This window comes from Bos indicus, chromosome 21, assembly GCF_029378745.1.
Source record: "Bos indicus isolate NIAB-ARS_2022 breed Sahiwal x Tharparkar chromosome 21, NIAB-ARS_B.indTharparkar_mat_pri_1.0, whole genome shotgun sequence".
Lineage (NCBI taxonomy): Eukaryota > Metazoa > Chordata > Mammalia > Artiodactyla > Bovidae > Bos > Bos indicus.
The window spans coordinates 33,420,628-33,440,927 of NC_091780.1; the positions used below are offsets into that span (position 1 = coordinate 33,420,628).

The 20,300-nt window shown below is 45.1% G+C and overlaps 1 protein-coding gene and 1 long non-coding RNA gene across 2 annotated transcripts; one reads left to right on the plus strand and one right to left on the minus strand.

Moving 5' to 3' along the window:
• The first annotated feature begins 1,012 nt into the window (after window positions 1-1,012).
• IMP3 (IMP U3 small nucleolar ribonucleoprotein 3) lies at window positions 1,013-2,148 on the plus strand. The gene has a single exon (XM_019983901.2). It carries the CDS (start codon window positions 1,105-1,107, stop codon window positions 1,657-1,659), a length of 555 nt encoding a protein of 184 aa, XP_019839460.2. The 5' UTR covers window positions 1,013-1,104; the 3' UTR covers window positions 1,660-2,148.
• Window positions 2,149-11,398: 9,250 nt separating this feature from the next.
• On the minus strand, window positions 11,399-20,190 carry LOC139178211 (uncharacterized). Its single transcript, XR_011562634.1, has 2 exons — window positions 20,071-20,190; window positions 11,399-14,254 (listed from the first exon to the last, which is right to left on the minus strand). It is a non-coding gene; the product is annotated as an uncharacterized lncRNA (long non-coding RNA).
• Window positions 20,191-20,300: the final 110 nt, after the last annotated feature.

Genomic DNA, 20,300 nt, shown 5'->3' on the forward strand with positions numbered 1-20,300 from the left:
AGATATCTTTACCTCTGACTGGGAGAGTGGTTGAATAGGTCCTGGTGATGCTTTCTTAAACTGGCTGTTGGGTCCACAAGTATTCTTTGTATCTCACATATGTTACATATAGTATCGCCCATATCAAATATTGTATCTTTAAAAAACAATGAAAAGCATACAAAAATAAAATTATAGGCAAAGAAGCTAGGTGGCGTCAAAGTCTTGGGTAAATAAAGAAGTTAGTCCTGTTAGCGCTACACTAAACTAAAACAGACATAATTTGCAGGAAAAGTGTTGTGTGTTCACTAAATACTCCAGAAATCCAACCTGTCAGGCTAATTCTTTTCAGCCCGGATTAAAGAGTCAGGATTTGTACTATCCAAGCTTTTCAAATTTACTGGATTTTATGAATCACGTGGCATTCTTGTTAACAATACAGATTTTCAAGTGACTCCTGCGTAGATCCTGATTCTGGGCATGCAGGAAGTAGCCTGGGAATCAGTACTGAATAGGTTCAGTGGCTTCAAGCACCAATTGGTAGGCTGAAAAACCTCCGCCCGCCTCGTAATGGACTTGCGGTTAGTAGGCTGTGGGGATACCCGATCAGCCCCTGTCGGCTCAGAGAAGCCCCCACAAGGTGGGAGGACAGCACCCCCCCCGCCCCGCCCCGGCCAAGGTCAGTTAGCACATTAAATCCATATTAGCGCGGCGGTCACCCCTCTTTCCCGGAACTATCCCCTTTAGCTCTTCTGTTAGAGGCTCTCCAGAGAGGCCCTAAATGACAGAAACCTAAACGAGAGGAAATAATTACGGCACTAGGTAATTAATTCTCGGCAACTTAAAACCGCGCAGACTCGCCTAGGAGGCCGCTCCTCCCATCCCCGGCCTCTCCAGGCGTTTCTTCCCTCCGCCTCCCTCAGAGAACGCGGAGAAGAAACGCGAGATACGATCACGGGGCGTGGCCTCATCCTGACCAATGGACATGGGAGGCCTGGCCCTGAGTCTTCCTTTCATTGGCGCAGGATCCCCAAGGCGGCCGGGTCTAGCCGTACTGAGGCGGAAGTCGCGCGGCAGCTGGAATGCGCGCTGAGCCTCTGGTCTGGCAGCGTTTGAGCCGCCATCATGGTGCGGAAGCTTAAGTTTCACGAGCAGAAGCTGCTCAAGCAGGTGGACTTCTTGAATTGGGAGGTCACAGATCACAACCTGCATGAGCTACGCGTGTTGCGGCGCTATCGGCTGCAGCGGCGCGAGGACTATACGCGCTACAACCAGCTGAGCCGTGCTGTGCGCGAGCTGGCCCGGCGCCTGCGCGATCTGCCTGAGCGCGACCCGTTTCGCGTGCGCTCCTCTGCCGCGCTGCTGGATAAGCTGTATGCTCTCGGCCTAGTGCCCACGCGGGGATCGCTGGAGCTCTGCGATTTCGTCACGGCCTCGTCCTTTTGCCGCCGCCGGCTGCCCACCGTGCTGCTTAAGCTGCGCATGGCGCAGCACCTCCAGGCCGCTGTGGCATTCGTGGAGCAGGGCCACGTGCGCGTGGGCCCCGACGTGGTCACCGACCCCGCCTTCCTTGTCACGCGAAGCATGGAGGACTTTGTCACCTGGGTTGACTCGTCCAAGATCAAGCGGCACGTGCTGGAGTACAATGAGGAGCGTGACGACTTCGATTTGGATGCCTAGCGGATCTCCCCTCGCCAGGACTGCATGTATCAGCCAGTCGTGGGTTCTTAAGAACTTGCCTCCTCAGCTACAGGCCACGCACGGAGCCAAAGGGTACGCCCTTTTTCCACGAAATTTTCTTAGCCTTCGGACAATTGGTAATTCAGTGACTGCCGTAAGAAACAATGGGAAGCGGTTTTGGTGCTGCACTGGGGAATTGTTATGTTCTTGTATCTGAAACAGTGGTGTGAATACAAGGATTTGGGATGGGGGAGGACCTACCCCCGCCTCCAGCTTTCCTTTCATTTCCTTGTAACAGGACAGTGTGGTTTAATTTATTTAACTGGAATCCTTGCTCTTGTTCGTGATTAAACTGTGTACAGATGTCATAGAGGTTGGTCTCAAGTTTTCATAAAATAGATGCGATTTTATTGTTCAGAGTTCTTTCTGTTGTTTAAAGGAATGCTTTCCTAATGCCAATAAATGGCCTAACTGCTTTTTAAGTGCAAATTTTTGTCTGGGTTTGTCACACAGAGTCGCATCTATAGGTCTCCTTGAATTCAGGAACCCACAGAAGAATAGTGATGGCAGCTAGCTGCCTGTGGGTGAGACCTGCCCTGAGTTCCACGTGTGGAGGTTGCAGGATGTTGTACAGGGCTGAGCAGATTTGTCAGTTTACTGATCCCTTCCTCAGAAAGAGTGTTTTGGCAGAACTCTTCCCCACAGGACTTCCTGTTGCTATTCCAGCCTCAGGAAATACCATATTAGAGGGCTGAAGTGTTTGCTTGCCTAAGGAAATAATCACCCTGTAGCTTGTCTATCTAGCGGTTAGAAGTAGCCCAGGAGGGTCTTGGAAAAATCTTAGGAGTGGAGACCTCAGCAGGCTCCAGGGCTGCCTGCCCAAAGCAGCAGCTGCACAGCTCCTATCCATCACAGCCCACCATCACTACCTGCCCAGCCTTTAATTTAGAGAAAGGTTTGTTGCCCAATTAGAGTGGGTTTTATTGAGGGACACAAAGGGTGGATTGGGAGTCAGGGAGCCTAGCCTGTTGACAATGGAGGAACATGAAGGGAGAGGATCTGTTCTAATGCAGCCAGCTCACTGGTAGGAAGACTATCGCATTTACTCAGTACCACTACAAGGAAAATAACAGAACGCCAAGACCAGTGGGTTGCTTTTCCCTGGACCATCTGCATTTCCCCAGGTGTAAAGCAACATTTGGTGAAGAAACGAGAAGGTGACACTGGAGATGACAATAATAGCAAATGCTTCTACTGTATGTCAGACACTTAGTGCGTTACATATCTTAATCCGTTTAACCCAACAATTCAGTGATGTGGGGAGCCCAGTTCTCTACTGTTCAAATAAGGGAACTGAGGCAGAGATGGGTCAAACTACCCCAGATTGCATAGCCAATAAGTGGTGGAGCTGGAATGCTTCTTTTAAGAGTTAGAACTGCCATATGACCCAGCAATCCCACCGCTGGGCATACACACCAAGGAAACCAGAATTGAAAGAGACACGTGTACCCCAGTGTTCATCGCAGCACTGTTTATAATAGCCAGGACATGGAAGCAACCTAGATGCCCATCAGCAGATGAATAGATAAGAAAGCTATGGTACATATACACAATGGAGTATTACTCAGCCATTAAAAAGAATACATTTGAATCAGTTCTAATGAGGTACTGAAACTGGAGCCTATTATACAGAGTGAACTAAGCCAGAAAGAAAAACGCCAATACAGTATATTAATGCATATATATGGACTTTAGAAAGATGGTAACGATAACCCTGTATGTGATACAGCAAAAGAGACACAGATGTATAGAACAGTCTTGGACTCTGGGAGAGGGCGAGGGTGGGATGATTTGGGAGAATGGCATTGAAACATGTATATTATCATATGTGTAATGAATCACCAGTCCAGGTGTGATGTATGGTACGGGGTGCTCGGGGCTGGTGCACTGGGATGACCCAGAGGGATGGGATGGGGAGGGAGGTGGGAGGGGGGTTCAGGATGGGGAACACATGTACACCCATGGTGGATTCATGTCAATATATGGCAAAACCAATACAATATTGTAAAGTAATTAGCCTCCAAAAAAAAAAAAGAGTCATGCGGGGACTTCCCTGGCGAGCCAGTGGTTAAGACTGTGCTTCCAAAGCAGGGGCTGGTGGTTCGATCCCTGGTCAAGAACAAAGATGTCCCATGGCACAGGGTGTGTCCAAACAAACAAAGTACAAACATTGTCACAGCCAGCCTGTGGGAAACATCAGGGTTTAGAAAGAGTTCCTGAACCTCAGTTTCCAAGCCAGCAGAGAAGCAGCAGCTCTAGACAACATGGTTGGTCCCCAACAGGGTGTAAAGGTTTGAATTGAACAAGGAACAGGCATTGAGTTGCCAAGGTTTGACTAACATTCATTGAGGTCCTGTCTATGCTAGGCTGCCGTTTCTTTTCCTAACAATCCTTACAGGTAGGTGGTGGTATTTAGACATTTTCAGTTTGGCAAACAAATTTGGGAGGATAACTTGTCCAAAGCTGGGGTTCGGGTCTAGGCTCATGCAGCTCCAAAGGCCGTATTCTTTTCAGTGCCATTCCTTTAAGAAAGGAAGAAGAAAGAATCCCACTCCTCAGCTCTGGTGGCTGAGCAGAATCTCTTGCCCATTTGAGGAGTGTCCTCAGGGCTCTTAAAATTAGGGATCTTATGGGGGAGAATTTGGTGGTTCTAGAAGGCAGAAACCGCCTATAGCCCTCCAGCTCTCACTAGACCCCACAGGGCAAGGCAGACTGGTCCCTTTGGAGTAGTTGAATCCTGCCTTTATCACTCAAGCAGATACAACTTCAAAGTTCTCATGAAGGAAACTGGGTTTAGAAAGTTAGGAGTAAAATTCAAGATTCTTTAGAAAAGCTATTTCTTCTCTCTTTGGGGGGAAAGAGTGGAAAGAAATAACTTACTAGAACCTGTAACCAGAAACTTTGGGCTTAAAAAACAAACCCAAAAAAAAAAAAAAAAAAATCACTGCAAAACAAGTGATTCGGAAGGCTACCAGGTCTGTGCCCAACTAGCTGTGTAACGATTATTTTACTTGGCCTCTATGTGCTTCCATTTTCCTTGTCACAAATATGGTAATATAGAGTGGGGGGAAAGAATGGGAAATATTATTTAATGGGTCCAGAGTTTCTGATTGGGGCAGTGAAAAAAAATTGGAAATAGATAGTGATAATGGTTGTACAACATTGCAAATATAATGCCACTGAATTGTACACTTAAAAATAGCTAAAATGACAAATTTTGTTATACACACACACACACACACACACACACACACACCTGGGGAAGGAAATGGCAACCCACTCCAGTATTCTTTCTTGGAGAATTCCATGGACAGAGGAGCCTGGCAGGCTACAGTCCATGAAGTGGCAAGAGTCAGACGACTTAGCAACTAAGCAACAACAAGTTTATGACTTTCCAGGCAACAAACTGATGAACCCAAATGAGCAACATCCTCAAACACACGCAACAACAATATAAATTTTCTTACCTGTGACATCTAGTTTGACAGAATGGCTCCAGATTAAACTTGTAAAAAGTTTAATTTTTCATGTTCTCTCTGCTGCCTTTGATTAGTCCTTTACTCTCTTCCCACTTACTTGCCTATTTTTGGTGGGGCTTTGAAACATGTCTTTCTTTACAAAATGACTTGGAGAAATTTCCAATATAGTTCTTTCTTTTTGGAAAGAATAATATCTCACTGGTACATCAGGTCATTTTATCACCGTATGGCTCTATTATTTTCCTGAGTCTTTCCAACTGACTGCTACCTATGGCAACAGCGCCACAATCCGAACCTCTGGAAACTGACCAAGAATTTGGAATCAAGCATGCTAAGGAGGAAACTGAAACTTACAGAAAATATAATGGGCATTCTGTCTCTGATCTCTTAACCACAGAGAAGTAAAGAAGATTCTGTGGTAATTCAGTTTAGGTCAGTCGCTCAGTCAGGTCCGACTCTTGGTGACCTGCAGCACACCAGGCTTCCCTGTCCATCACCAATTCCCAGAGCTTACTCAAAATCATGTCCATCGAGTCAGTGATGCCATCCAACCATCTCATCCTCTGTCGTCCCCTTTTCCTCCTGTCCTCAATCTTTCCCAGCATCAGGGTCTTTTCAAATGAGTCAGCTCTTCTCATCAGGTGACCAAAGTATTGGAGTTTCAGCTTCAACATCAGTCCTTCCAACGAACACTCAGGACTGATCTTTAGAATGGACTGGTTGTATCTCCTTGCAGTCCAAGGGACTCTCAAGAGTCTTCTCCAACACCACAGTTCAAAAGCATCAATTCTTCATCGCTCAGCTTTCTTTATAATCCAACTCTCACATCCATACATGACCACTGGAAAAACCATAGCCTTGACTAGATGGACCTTTGTTGACAAAGTAATGTCTCTGTGGTAATATATAAGGCAAAATTGATATTAAGACTAGGGAGGTGGGAGAGGAGTTCAGGATGGGGGATGTATGTATACCTGTGGCTGATTCATGTTGATGTATGGCAAAAACCATCATAATATTGTCAAGTAATTATCTTCCAATTAAAATAAATAATTTAAAAAAATTTATTACACAGGGGGCAGGAGGGCAAGTTTGTACAAGCTCTCAGGAGAGCGGTTTTACATGTATCAAGAACTTTAGAAACATACATTATACACCTTCTGACCTAGAACTGCCCCTTTTAAGAATTCAGCATAAATAATGGATATTTGCAAAAAATTAATTACAGGGATCTTCATCACCATGTATGTGTGTGTTTAAGTTGCTCAGTCGTGTCCAACTCTGCGACCCCATGGACTGTAGCCTGCCAGGCTCCTCTGTCCATGGAATTCTCCAGGCTAGAGTACTGGAGTAGGTTGCCATTCCCTTCTTCAGGGGAATTCTCCAGGATCTTCCCAACCCGGGGTTTGAAACTGGGTCTCCTACATTGCAGGCAGATTCTTTACTGTCTGAGCCACCAGGGAAGCCCCCAAAATAGAATATAATAGGGAAGAATTGAAAATACGTCTAAAGGGGACCTATTAAATTACCGGATATCTTTATGATGAAGCACAACTATTAAAAATTATTGTAACAAGATATTTAAGGACTCAAAAAGTTAATAAATAAAACGTAAAACAGTACTAATAGTGTCCGCATTTTTTTGAAGACATATAAGCATAGACAAAATAATGGAAAAAATATTGTCTCTGGGTAGTAGTAGTATTGGGTTTTAATCTTTTTCTTTGTGCTTTTCAGTATTTTCCAACTTTTCTATGAAGATTGTGCATTATGCTAAGATAAATTACAGTTTTGTATGATCTCAGTCCGACGTTTATACCTGCAGCAAGTTTTTGGAAAAGAAACAGCTTTAAAAAGCAGTGTTCTTAATCAAAGAGTGACTGAAATGCTCTCGTTAAAGAGAAAAGCAGTGACACTAACCTCTCTTAGAAAGAGGCTTGGACAAAGAGCTCAGGGAACTGAAAGTCATTTCTTCCCCAAATTCAGTGAATCAAGGAAAGGGCAGCTTGGGAATTAATTCCCTGTTGCTGGTGGTTAGGACTCAGCACTTTCACTGCTGGGGCCTGGGTTTGATCCCTACTCTGCATGCTGCTGCAGTGCAGCCAAAATAAATAAATAACTAGGTAGATACTAAAAGTTTCTCATCACAAGGGGAAAAAAAAAAGAATGGTCAGCTTTCCTCAGCCTCTGGGAGCCTGGTGTGCCATCACAACTTAGGCCAGCTTCCTAAGTATTAATATGTAGATAACTGAAACAAAAGTTTTATAAAACTATGTGTCATTATTAATTTTTTTAAATGCTGGTCCCAACCTACTAAGTTAATTTCACAATCCACTGATGAGTCAAAACCTTTGTTAAAGTTTGAAAAAGTGCCCTTAATAACACTTCAACCTTTTTCAAATTACTATGGTATTTTAACTTGGAATATTTAAGAAATTGTTGTTTCCAGGGGCGGAACATAGGCTCCATCTTTTATTGACTGTTTAATCACAAATAAGCTTCCTCCCACCTCAGAGCCTTGTTTGCTCATCTGTGAAATGAAGATGTGACGGTATCACAAAGCCCTCTAATGAGCTTGTGTGCCCAGATGGACTCTTGGGCAGGCCTCATTGTCAAGGGATGTCCAAGAGACTCTGGCTGGATCTGAAGAATCAAAACGATAGGACCGGGATTTCCCTGGCAGCCTGGTGGTTAAGACTTCTGAGCTTCCAAAACAGGGGCCGAGGGTTCGATCCCTGGTTGGGAAATTAGGATCCCACATGCCCTGTGGCATAGCAAAAAAAAAAAAAAAAATTACAGGACCAAGCTGACCTGGGAACGTTGTGGACAAAAGCAGGTCCCAGGCTGCCATTTCCCCCTGAGGCCTTTGCACATGATTTTGCATGTGAGCTATGTCGAGGTAAAAATGCCTCTGACCACAGTAGTCAAGAGCAACTGAGGGTTTGGGGGCTGTACAAGCCAGAGGAGTAGCAACAAAAGGAAAGAAGAGAGCTCAGGCCTCATTCTGTAAGTACTTAGGTCAGAGCTTTTGGCATTGCCCAGTTCTGTGCCTACTTAGTCACATGCACCTCTGGTCTGAGCAATTTTTTTTTAATTTATTTATTTTTAATCAAAGGATAGTTGCTTCCTATTATTGTGTTGGTTTGGTCTGGCCAATTTCTGTATCAGTTATCTATTGCCTCAATAACGGTGTATAACAAACCCAACCCAAAACTCAGAGTTAAAACAGTAAGGATTGATTTAGCTCATGAATTTGCAGGTCACCTGGCACTTCAGATCTTTGCTGGGCTCACTTAGATTCTGTGATTGAGTGTGTATTGGATTAATGACTCTGCTGACTTTGACTATGCTGTCTCAAGTCTGGAGGTAGGCTGGCTGGCTGTCAGCTGGTCTAGGATGCCTTGGCTGTGAAAACTGGCAACTTGGCTGAACTGCATTTGTCTCATCCCCCAGCAGCAGCAGTTAACTTGCATGGTATTTTAATATTAGTCTTAAGTTGCCTGTGGCTAGTGTGACTGCCCAAGAGTGTGGCTCAGGCATGATGGAAAATTAGCTGTGTCACCACCATGGGCCCCAGGATGAGGACTTGCATACAGTAGGTGTTTAATAAATGCTTCAAATTTAACCTCTTTGTAGTGACCAGCTGGGCTGGATCAAGGTGAGGCAAAGGAGGGACTTCCCTAGTGGTCTAGTGAGCTCCCAACGCAGGGAGCACAGGTTTGATCCCTGGTCGGGGAACCAAGATCCTGCATGCCTCACAACTCAGCCTTAAATGTGGGCTTCCCATGTGGCTCAGTGGTAAAGAAACCACCTGCCAAGCAAAAGACACAGGTTCGATCCCTAGGTTGGGAAAATCCTCTTGAGAAAGAAATGGTAACCTACTCCAGTATTCTTGCCTGGAAAATCCCATGGACAGAAGAGCCTGGCAGGCTATGGTCCATAGGGTCGCAAAGAGTTGGACACGACTTAGCAACTAAGCAACAACAGGGAACTGTATCCTGCATGCTGCAACTAAGATCTGGTGCAGCCATATAAATATTTTTTTTAAAGGGGAGGAGGCACCCAGGGCACTTGCTAGACCCCAAAAATGAGCACCTGCTTAAATTTTGCACCCTTCATTTGTCTCTCCTTAGCTCCTGCCCTGGTGATAGGCATGGTGCTCTCAAAGCTCGTGAGAAATTAATACAGAGAAGTCCCGGTCCCTATCTGAAGAAGACAGAGGCTACAGTAAGTTGGCTGTTTACATCTCTGGACTTACTAGCAGCTGAGGATTTGGGAGCTGAGCAAGCCAGAGGAGAATCTAACAGGCTTCACTCTGGGTCTCCCAGGGTCTGGTCATTCTGAACAGTTATCACACTTATTTGCCATAGCCACTTCTCACTGGTATTATGGTGTAGTAAAGAATTTAACTTTGGGGACTTCCATGGTGGTTCTGTGGCTGACACTCTGTGTTCCCAATGCCAGGGCCCTGGGTTCAATCCCTGGTCAGGAAACTAAATTCCATGAGCCACAACTCAGAGTTCTCATACTGCAACTAAAAAAAAAAAAACCTCACATGTCACAACAAATAAAGATCCACCACCACAGCTAAAATAAACCAAAAAAAGTGAAATCGCTCAGTCGTGTCTGACTCTTTGAGACCCCATGGACTGTAGCCTACCAGTCTCCTCAGTCTATGGAATTTTCCAGGCAAGAATACTGGAGTGGGTTGCCATTTCCTTCTCCAGGGGATCTTCCCAACCCAGGGATCAAACCCAGGTCTCCGGCACTGCAGGCAGACGCTTTACCGTCTGAGCCACCAGGAAGTCAAAATAACAAATATTTAAAAAAAAAAAAGAAGAATATAACTTTGCCCCAAAAGGTCATCACCCTTTCTTCTGGGAGGTAATCCCTAAACCTTTGGACTGTCATGTCTGATAGGAATGTCTTTGTTTGCCTGGTGCCCTTGGCACAGTCAGATAACTGCAGTGTGAGTTAGGGTGGGGCTCTGAGCCACACCCACACCATGATGAAGGGTGGGAGTTTTGGAATAATAGCTGTTGTCTTGAAGGGGCTGAAAACTGCCCCGAGGTGGACAGTTAACCATTCATTTTTTAATTTATTTTTAATTGAAGGATAATTGCTTTACAATGTTGTATTGATTTCTGCCATACCTCAATATGGATCAGCCATGGGTATACATATGCCCCTTCTCTCTTGAACCTCCCTCCCACCTCCCACCCCTTCCCACCCCTCCATGTTGTCAGAGAGCACCGGTTTGAGTCCCCTGAGTCATAGAGCAAATTCCACTAGCTACCTATTTTGACAGTTAACCATTTCTATGTAATGGAGCCCCAATAAAGGCTCTGGCCTGGTGATCTTCGCTGGGGGGCAGCATTCTGTGCATATTGTCATCCATGGAAGCTAGCAGAAGAATGCTGTCCTGACCCCATAGGGAGAGGACAATGGAAATTCTTAGATCTGAGCTTCTTCCCTTGGGTTACTTTGTTTATTTTTTTTTATGGCTGTGCTGGATTCTCCCTGCTGCTTGAGGGCTTTCTCTAGTGTCGAGAGGGGGCTACTCTCTAGATGTGGTATGCAGGCTTCTCATGACTGTGGTTTCTCTTGTTTCAGAGCACCAGTTCTAGGGCATGCTGGCTTCAGTAGCTGCAGCTCGTAGGCTCTAGAGCATGGGCTTAGTTGTCTGAGGCACGTGGTATCTCCCTAGAGCCCGGACCAAATCCATGTCCCCTGCATTGGCAGGCAGACTCATCCACTGTACCAACAAGGAAGTCCTCTCCTGCCTGTTTTAAGATAGGTCTTTTTGGTTGAGCTGTAGTTCTTTTTTATATTCTGGATACTAGCCATTTGTCAGATATTTGATTTACAAAATTTTCTCTGTAGGTTGTCTATTCACTCTTGACAACGTCCTTATTTTTGCTTTCTGGGTTTTTTTTTTTTGGCCATGCCATGCGGCTTTAGGGAATCTTAGTTCCCCAACCAGGATTGAACCTGGGCCCCTGGGAGTGGAAGCACAGAGTCCTAATCACTGGACTGCCAGGGAATTCCCCATAGTGTCCTTTGATGTACAGAAGTTTTTACTTTTGATGGAGTCCAATTTATCTACTTTTTTCTGTTGCCTGTGCTTTCGGTGTCGTAACCAAGAAACCACTGGCAAATTCAATGTCATAAAGATTTTCCCTTGTGGTTTCTTCTACAAGTTTTACAGTTTCAGTTGTTTCAGTTCTGGTTCTTTTTTTTTTTTTTTTCTCAGTTCTAGTTATTTAAGTTTTTAAAGTATTTTTATTTATTTTGGCTGTGCCGGGTCTTCCTTGCTGCTCAAGCTTTTCTTCAGTTGTGGCAAGCAAGGGCTACTCTCTAGTTTCAGTGCACAGACTTCGCATTGTGCCTTCTCTTGTTGGAGCACAGGCTCTAGAGCCTGCAGGCTTCAGTAACTGCGGCTCCCAGGTTCCATAGCACAGGCTCAACAGTTCTGGGCCACAGGCTCAGTTGCTCCGTGGCATGTGGGATCTTCCCAGATCAGGGATCGAACCCATGTCTCACGTATTGACAGGCGGATTCTTTACCACTGAGCCACTATCGAAACCCCAGTCACTTATTTACACACACATGCACCTTGGATTTGCTTGCTGCTGGCTCCAAGTTCCATACACTTATGGCTTAGAGCAGTTCTCAACTTGAGCAGGCATCAGACTCACTCGGAGAGCCCGTGAAAACAGATGCTTCCCATTCCTTCTGAATTTCTGATTTAAGAGGTCTGGAGTGGGCCTGAGAATTTGCTTTTTTTTTTTTTGGTCATGTCTCGAGGCTTATGGGATTCTGGGTGGTGAAAGATCAGAGTTCTAACAGACTTCTCAGGTGGTCCAGTGGTTGGGAGTCTGCTTGCCAGTTTGATCCCCAGTCTGGGAAGATGCTGAAGTTCCAATACTTTGGCCACCTGATGCGAAGAGCCTACTCATTAGAAAAGACCCTGATGCTGGGAAAGACTGAAGGCAGGAGAAGGGGACGACAGAGTGACAGTCCGACATGACTGAGTGACTAAACTAGGAAGATTCCACACGCCTCAGGGCAGCTAAGCCGGTGCACAGCAACTACAGAGCCTGCATGCCCTAGAGCCCAAGTTCTGCAACAAGAGAAGCCAAGGCAGTGAGTGGCCCCTGCTTGCCACAACTTGCCGCCACTCACGGCGATGAAGACCCAGCGCAGCCAATAAACAAACAACAAAAATGAATCCAAATAGAAAAAACAAAACTCAAGAGTCCTAACCACTGGTTGTTCGGTTGATCTTGCAGAGTAAAGATTAGGACGTTGGAATCAGTGGGGCCTGGATTAAAATCCTGGCCCTATGGCTTTCTGGCTGTACATAACTTGGACAAGCTGCTTCAAACCCTTTAATCTGGGTAAGCACTACTGTCTGCAGTTTTTAAAAAAAATATATATTTACTTATTTATTTGGCTGTGCTGGGTCTTAGATGTGGCACTTGGGACCTTTAGCTGCAGCCTGTGGGATCTAGTACCCTGACCAGGCAAACCCAGGCCCCCTGCACTGGGAGCATGGAATCTTAGCCTCTGGACTACCAGGGAAGTCCTGGAAGCAGAGCCTTAACCACTGGACCACCAGGGAAGTTGGAGAAAGGTTATCTTATTCAGTTCAGTTCAGTTCAGTCGCTCGGTCGTGTCTGACTCTTTGCGACCCCATGAATCGCAGCACGCCAGGCCTCCCTGTCCATCACCAACTCCTGGAGTTCACCCAAACCCATGTGCATCGAGTCGGTAGTGCCATCCAGCCATCTCATCCTCTGTCATCCCCTTCTCCTCCTGCCCCCAATCCCTCCCAGCATCAGGGTCTTTTCCAATGAGTCAACTCTTTGCATGAGGTGGCCAAAGTATTGGAGTTTCAGCCTCAGCATCAGTCCTTCCAGTGAACACCCAGGACTGGTCTCCTTTAGGATGGACTGGTTGGATCTCCTTGCAGTCCAAGGGACTCTCAAGAGTCTTCTCTAACACCACAGTTCAAAAGCATCAATTTTTCAGTGCTCAGCTTTCTTCACAGTCCAACTCTCACATCCATACATGACCACTGGAAAAACCATAGCCTTGACTAGACGGACCTTTGTTGGCAAAGTAATGTCTCTGCTTTCGAATATGTTATCTAGGTTGGTCATAACTTTCCTTCCAAGGAGTAAGCATCTTTTAATTTCATGGCTGCAATCACCATCTGCAGTGATTTTGGAGCCCCAAAATATAAAGTCTGACACTGTTTCCCCATCTATTTGCCAAGAAGTGATGAGACCAGATGCCATGATCTTTGCTGTCTGAATGTTGAGCTTTAAGCCAACTTTTTCACCCTCCTTTTTCACCCTCCTCTTTCACTTTCATCAAGAGGCTTTTTAGTTCCTCTTCACTTTCTGCCATAAGGGTGGTGTCATCTGGGTATCTGAGGTTATTGATATTTCTCCTGGCAATCTTGATTCCAGTTTGTTCTTCTTCCAGCCCAGTGTTTCTCATGATGTACTCTGCATAGAAGTTAAATAAACAGGGTGACAATATACAGCCTTGACGTACTCCTTTTCCTATTTGGAACCAGTCTGTTGTTCCATGTCCAGTTCTAACTGTTGCTTCCTGACCTGCATATAGGTTTCTCAAGAGGCAGGTCAGGCGGTCTGTGTTCCCATCTCTTTCATAATTTTCCACAGTTTATTGTGATCCACACAGTACTCTTGCCTGGAAAATCCCATGGGCGGAGGAGCCTGGTAGGCTGCAGTCCATGGGGTCACTAAGAGTTGGACATGACTGAGTGACTTCACTTTCACTTTTCACTTTCATGTATTGGAGAAGGAAATGGCAACCCACTCCAGTGTTCTTGCCTGGAGAATCCCAGGGACAGGGGAGCATGGTGGGCTGCCGTCTATGGGGTCGCAGAGTCAGACACGACTGAAGTGCCTTAGCAGCAGTAGCAGCACACAGTCAAAGGCAGAAATAGATGTTTTTCTGGAACTCTCTTGCTTTTTCGATGATCCAGAGGATGTTGGCAATTGGATCTCTGGTTCCTCTGCCTACAAACAAAACAACATTTTTGAGGACTTAGCCTGTGCCAGGTACTGTTCTAAAGACCTTCCCTGGAATGACTCACTTAACTATAATAATCTTATGAGGTAGGTGCTATTAGCCACATTTTACAAAGTGGGAAACTGAGGCATATGGAGATGAAATAAACATGCAGGCCCCAGAGCCAGCGAGTAACTGAGTTAAAATTTAGACCCAAGCCATCCAACTCCAGAGCCTAAAACCTTAATCACTCTGACATGCTTCCTGCAACCCAGAGCTGAGCCCCAGGAACCATGCTGGGGTGGAGAAGAGGTTTGCCATGTCCCAGAACTTAATAGTCTCCTATGACTGAGTTTCTGCATCCTGGCTCATGGGACCCCTCCCACTGATACACGACTTTGTCACGCTCTCAGTTCAACTTCTCCTTCCTGCCACAAACAGCTGAAAAAGCCCCCTCCTGCAGGTGTCTCCAAGTGGGCAGTGAGAAGCACTGGTCCTTAAGATGGCGTAGGTGATGGCCTCAGGGAGTTATTTCAACTCCACAGTCTCAGTTTCCCCCTCCAGGCCTTAAATATTGAATTACATAGGGGAAAGCAGTTCCCTTTTCAATTTCAGTAACTTCAAGGGGAAAGTCTTCGCTGGGGGCTAGACTTTTACACATGTATAATTCTTAGTGACATCTTCCTTTTAAGAACAGTAAGCCCTCTTGGTTTCTTTTCTAGACTATATCCCCAATCCAGCCCTTCCCATAATGTCCACTGCCACAACTTGAGTGCTAGTGCTGCTTACTGACCTCCTGACCTCCATGCTCGCTTGGCTGAATTCAGTTCTCTATCCAATAGCCAGTGTACTCTCTCTGCAGCTCAATTTTGGTTATGTTATAGCTGTTTAAAAACCTTTGTAACAGAGGTAAAATCTGAACTCCTTTTGGCCCACAGGCCTGTGTCCCACCTGCCTCTGTGACTCCCTTTGCCTCCTGCTTCCCCCTCCTGCTGGCTTTCTGTCTGTTGTTGTTGTTCAGTCACCCAGTCGTATATGACTCTTTGCGACCCCGTCGACTGCAGCACGCCAGGCCTCCCTGTCCCTCACCATCTCCCGAAGTTTGCCCAAGTTCAGGTCCATTGCATCGGTGATGCCATCCAGCCATCTCATCCTCTGACGCCCTCTTCTCCAGCCCTCAATCTTTCCCAGCATCAGAGACTTTCCCAATGAGTAGGCTGTTCAAATCAGATGACCAAAATACTGGTGCTTCAGCTTCAGCAGCATCAGTCCTTCCAGTCAGTATTCAGGGTTGATTTCCCTTAAGGTTGATGACTGATTGATCTCTTTGCTGTCCAAGGGACTTTCAGAAGTCTTCTCTAGCACCACAGTTCGAAGGCGTCAATTCTTTGGTGTTCTACCTTCTTTACAGTTCACCCCTTCATGGATCACTGCCTTGTCATGGTGAAGGGGCCTGCATAACTCAGTGAAGCTATGAGCCCTGCAGTGTAGCGCCAACCAAGACGAACGGGTCATGGCACAGAGTTCTGACAAACATGATCCACTGGAGGAGGGAATGGCAAACCATCCTGTATACTTGCCGAGGGAACCTCATGAACCGTATAAAGGCTTTCTGTCTACCCTTCACACAAAGCCTCTCTTTGCACCCATGGTGCCTTCCACTGGAAATGGTTGGTCTTCCTATCCTTATGACTGGCTCCTTTTTTCATTATTTAGGTCTAGATTCAGATGTTACCTCCTGGGAGAAGAGTTTCCCAAACACTGTAGCTTCAGCAGCTCCACCCAACTCATTCTCTGCCCAGTTACCTGAGCTCCCTGGTACTGGTCTGCATTCAGCTATGGCATCTATGTTTATCGTTCCTACCACAGTTGGGCTGTGAGTTCCTGAAAGGCAGGCATCAACTCAGTCTTGGTCATTATGGTATCTCTTGGGCCTGGCACAGTACCTGACCAACAGCAGGCATTAAACACATATTTGTTAATTGAGTGACACTCAGGGTGCTTCTTTGGGAAAAGGGTGGACACCTTTCTGCCCTCAATCTCCTATTTTCTTTTTTTTTTTTTTCTTTTTATTAAAAAAAAAATTTTCAACCCTCCCCCAAGAGTCGCTAGAGGCTCTGTCCCTGGCACCATTCACAGTTTCAAAGGGAAGGAGCCGACCTCGGGGACCCCCAAGATTCCACAGGTTGGAATTCCCTTTTCTTCCCCACCCCCCCGCCCTCTCCTGTAGCCTCGGCCCCGCCCCCTCTGGAAAGACTCTCAATCTCCTATTTTCAAGGTAGAGATTCTTCTGCCTGTAGGTGCTTACTAGATTTTGTGTGCTCAGTCACTCAGTCCTGTCCGACTCTTCTGCAACCCCAAGGACAGTAACCCACCATGTCCCTCTGTCCATTGGATTTCCCAGGCAAGAATGCTGGAGTGGGTTGCCATTTCCTTCTCCAGGGGATCTTCCTGACACAGGAATAGAACCCGAGTTCTCTGGTGTCTCCTACATCGCCAGGTAGATTCTTTACCACTGCACCACCTGGGAAACCCTACCAGATTTTAGGGGGTACACAAATTCCACCTTTTTTTTTTTTGGCCATGTGGCTCAGCATGCAGGATCTTAGTTCCCTGACTAGGGATGGAACCAGAGTCTTAACTACTAGACTGCTAGGGAAATCCCCAAATTACACCTTAAATAATATTAAGTCTTAACTTGAGAAAGTAGATGTTTGCTGTGAATTTTCTAATTATATAAAAGAAGAATTCTGTGTTACTCCTTATGACTTCTCCAACATTTGCTAATCTGATTTTTACAAAGTCTACAGCCTTACACTTTTTTGTATACATCAGTATCTAGATTATAACATTATACTATCTTCACTATTGAGTTCATAGGTACTTTCTATTAAAGTGGGAAGTGATTTAAGGTAATTTTATGGTGTTCTTCTTTCAAATAAATGTACTCAGTTAGTTCAGTTCAGTCGCTCAGCTGTGTCGGACTCTTTGCGATCCCATGGACTGCAGCATGCCAAACTTCCCTGTCCATTACCAACTCCCGGAGCTTACTCAAACTCATGTCCATCGAGTTGGTGATGCCAATCCAACCATCTCATCCTCTGTCATCCCCTTCTCTGGCCTTCAATTTTTCCCAGCATCAGGATCTTTTCCAAAGAGTCAGTTCTGTGCATCAGGTGGCCAAAGTATGGGAGTTTCAGCTTCAGCATCAATCTTTCCAATGAATATTCAGGACTGATTTCCTTTAGGATGGACTGGTTGGAACTCCTTGCAGTCCAAGGGACTCTCAAGAGTCTTCTCCAACACCACAGTTCAAAAGCATCAATTTTTCAGCACTTGGCTTTCTTTATAGTCCAAATCTCACATCCATACATGACCACTGGAAAAACCATAGCTTTAGACGGACCTTTGCAAAGTAATGTCTCTGCTTTTTAATATGCTATCTAGGTTGGTCATAGCTTTTCTTCCAAGGAGCAAGCATCTTTTAATTTCATGGCTGCAGTCACCATCTGCAGTGATTTTGGAGCCCCCAAATATAAAGTCTTTCACTGTTTCCACTGTTTCCCCATCTATTTGTCATGAAGTGATGGGACCAGATGCCATGATCTTAGTTTTCTGAATGTTGAGTTTTAAGCCAACTTTTTAATTTTCCTCTTTCACTTTCATCATGAGGCTCTTTAGTTCCTCTTCACTTTCTGCCATAAGGGTGGTGTCATCTGGGTATCTAAGGTTATTGATATTTCTCCCAGCAATCTTGATTCCAGTTTGTGCTTCATTCGAGTGATGTACTCTGCATGTAAATTAAATAAGCAGGGTGATAGCCTTGACATACTTCTTTTCTTATTTGGAACCAGTCTGTTGTTCCATGTCCAGTTCTAACTGTTGCTTCCTGACAGACTTCTCAGGAGGCAGATAAGGTGGTCTGGTATTCCCATCTCTTGACGAATTTTCCAATTTGTTGTGATCCACAGTCAAAGGCTTTGGCATAGTCAATAAAGCAGAAATATATGTTTTTCTGGAACTCTCTTGCTTTTTCAATGATTCAACAGATGTTAGAACTTTAATGTCTGGTTTCTCTGCCTTTCTAAATCAAGCTTGAACATCTGGAAGTTCCCAGTTCATGTACTATTGAAGCCTGGCTTGGAGAATTTTGAGCATTACTTTGCTAGCATGTGAGATGAGTGCAACTGTGTGGTAGTTTGAGCATTCTTTGGCATTGCCTTTCTTTGGGATTGGAATGAAAACTGACCTTTTCCAGTCCTGTGGCCACTGCTGTTTTCCAAATTTGCTGGCAACATCATCTTTTAGGATTTGAAATAGCTCAACTGGAATTCCATCTCTTCCACTAGCATTGTTTGTAGTGATGCTTCCTAAGGCCCACTTGACTTTAAATTCCAGGATGTCTGGCTCTAGGTGAGTGATCACACCATTGTGGTTATCTGGGTCATGAAGATCTTTTTTGTATAGTTGTTCTGTGTATTCTTGCCACCTCTTCTTAATATTTCTGCTTCTGTTAGGTCCACATCATTTCTGTCCTTTATTGATAGAGTGCCTGAAGAACCATGGACAGAGGTTTGTGACATTGTACAGGAGGCAGTGATCAAGACCATCCCCAAGGAAAAGAAATACAAAGGCAAAATGGTTGTCTGAGGAGGCCTTACAAATACCTGAAAAAAGAAGTTAAAGGCAAAGGAGAAAAGGAAAGATATACCCATTTGAATGCAGAATTCCAAAGAATAGCAAGGAGAGATAAGAAAGCCTTCCTTAGTGACCAATGCAAAGAAATAGAGGAAAACAATGGAATGAGAAAGACTAGAGATCTCAAGAAAATTAGAGAAACCAAGGGAACATGTCATGCAAAGATGGGCACAATTAAAGTACTAGGCTTTTCTAAAAAGTAAATTGGTTTAAAGACATTAAATACAGGTGTATGTGGCCAACCTTGTGGAGTGCAAGAGTCTACAGTTACGGTATCATTGTTGCAGGTAGAGCATAGTTCCCCTTATGGTAAACTGGCCCCAAATGAGCTCCTGGGCTGAGTGCCATTTAGTTTGTTTTTTTCAGTGACATGGGAAGTTATTCATCTGGTGTGAATGATGGACTGGAGCCGTTCTCCTGGACCTCAGTGTGTGAGTTTGTCCATGTCAGTCTATTTTCCTCCAATGTATAGGGCTTTTATTTTCTGTGACCTCCGTGGTGGTGGGTAGAGAATTGTGGTTCTAAGACACAAAATACTTAATATCCTGGTATCAAAGTCGGTCTCATAAATCAGCTTTTATCTGCCAATGCATCAAATAACCTAGTGCACAGCCTAATCATTGCAAGTTAAAGCTCACCTATATAAATTCTAAATTTTTTTTTTTTTTAATTGGTCTTCCGGGACCCCTCTACCCTTCCATCAATCTTACCTCCAAATGGATGGAATCGTGTATATAAAATATGCAACACATCCACACCTTGGCATTCCTTGGACTCAAAACGTGCCAACACTGTTTCTGTAGTATAGTAATAATCAACTTCCTTGTGAGACAACCATGCCGCAAACTTAACTATTTGGCTCAAAAGCTGTGTGACTTCCACCGTTACTCAACCTCTCTCGCTTCAGTCTCTACTTCCTTGTATTATTTTAAGTTGAAATAAGATAGGGCGTGTGAAACTCGGTATCCACTTCAACGTAAGTATTCAATAAATGGCTATTCACATTTCTATTTTGCATCTCTACGGTCCTAGTTTACAAAGGCCGCTGTCTAGTTTGATTAACTTCCTAAACCTCAGCTGCTTCCCTCTACCCTTAGCACCAATTCAATCATTCCTTCACCAGTACCTTGCCGTTTGCCGGAGGCAGAAATCAAACCAGGTCCCTACCATTGCCAAGCTCACAGCCGGCTAACGGGCTGTAATCAAGGTTTCCAGTGTTCTAAGGAAACCTTGAACTGAAATGGGGAGGGGACGACTGAGACTTAGGGATCCGCGGGCGGGTGAGGAGGAGCAGTCATTCAGGGCAACTTGCATTGCCCGTATAAGCACGGGCACGGGAGTGGAAGCGGACTGCAG

Excerpts from the sequence above, each read along its gene's own strand:
- IMP3 (XM_019983901.2), top strand. The coding sequence starts at position 1,105 with ATGGTGCGGAAGCTTAAGTTTCACGAGCAGAAGCTGCTCAAGCAGGTG.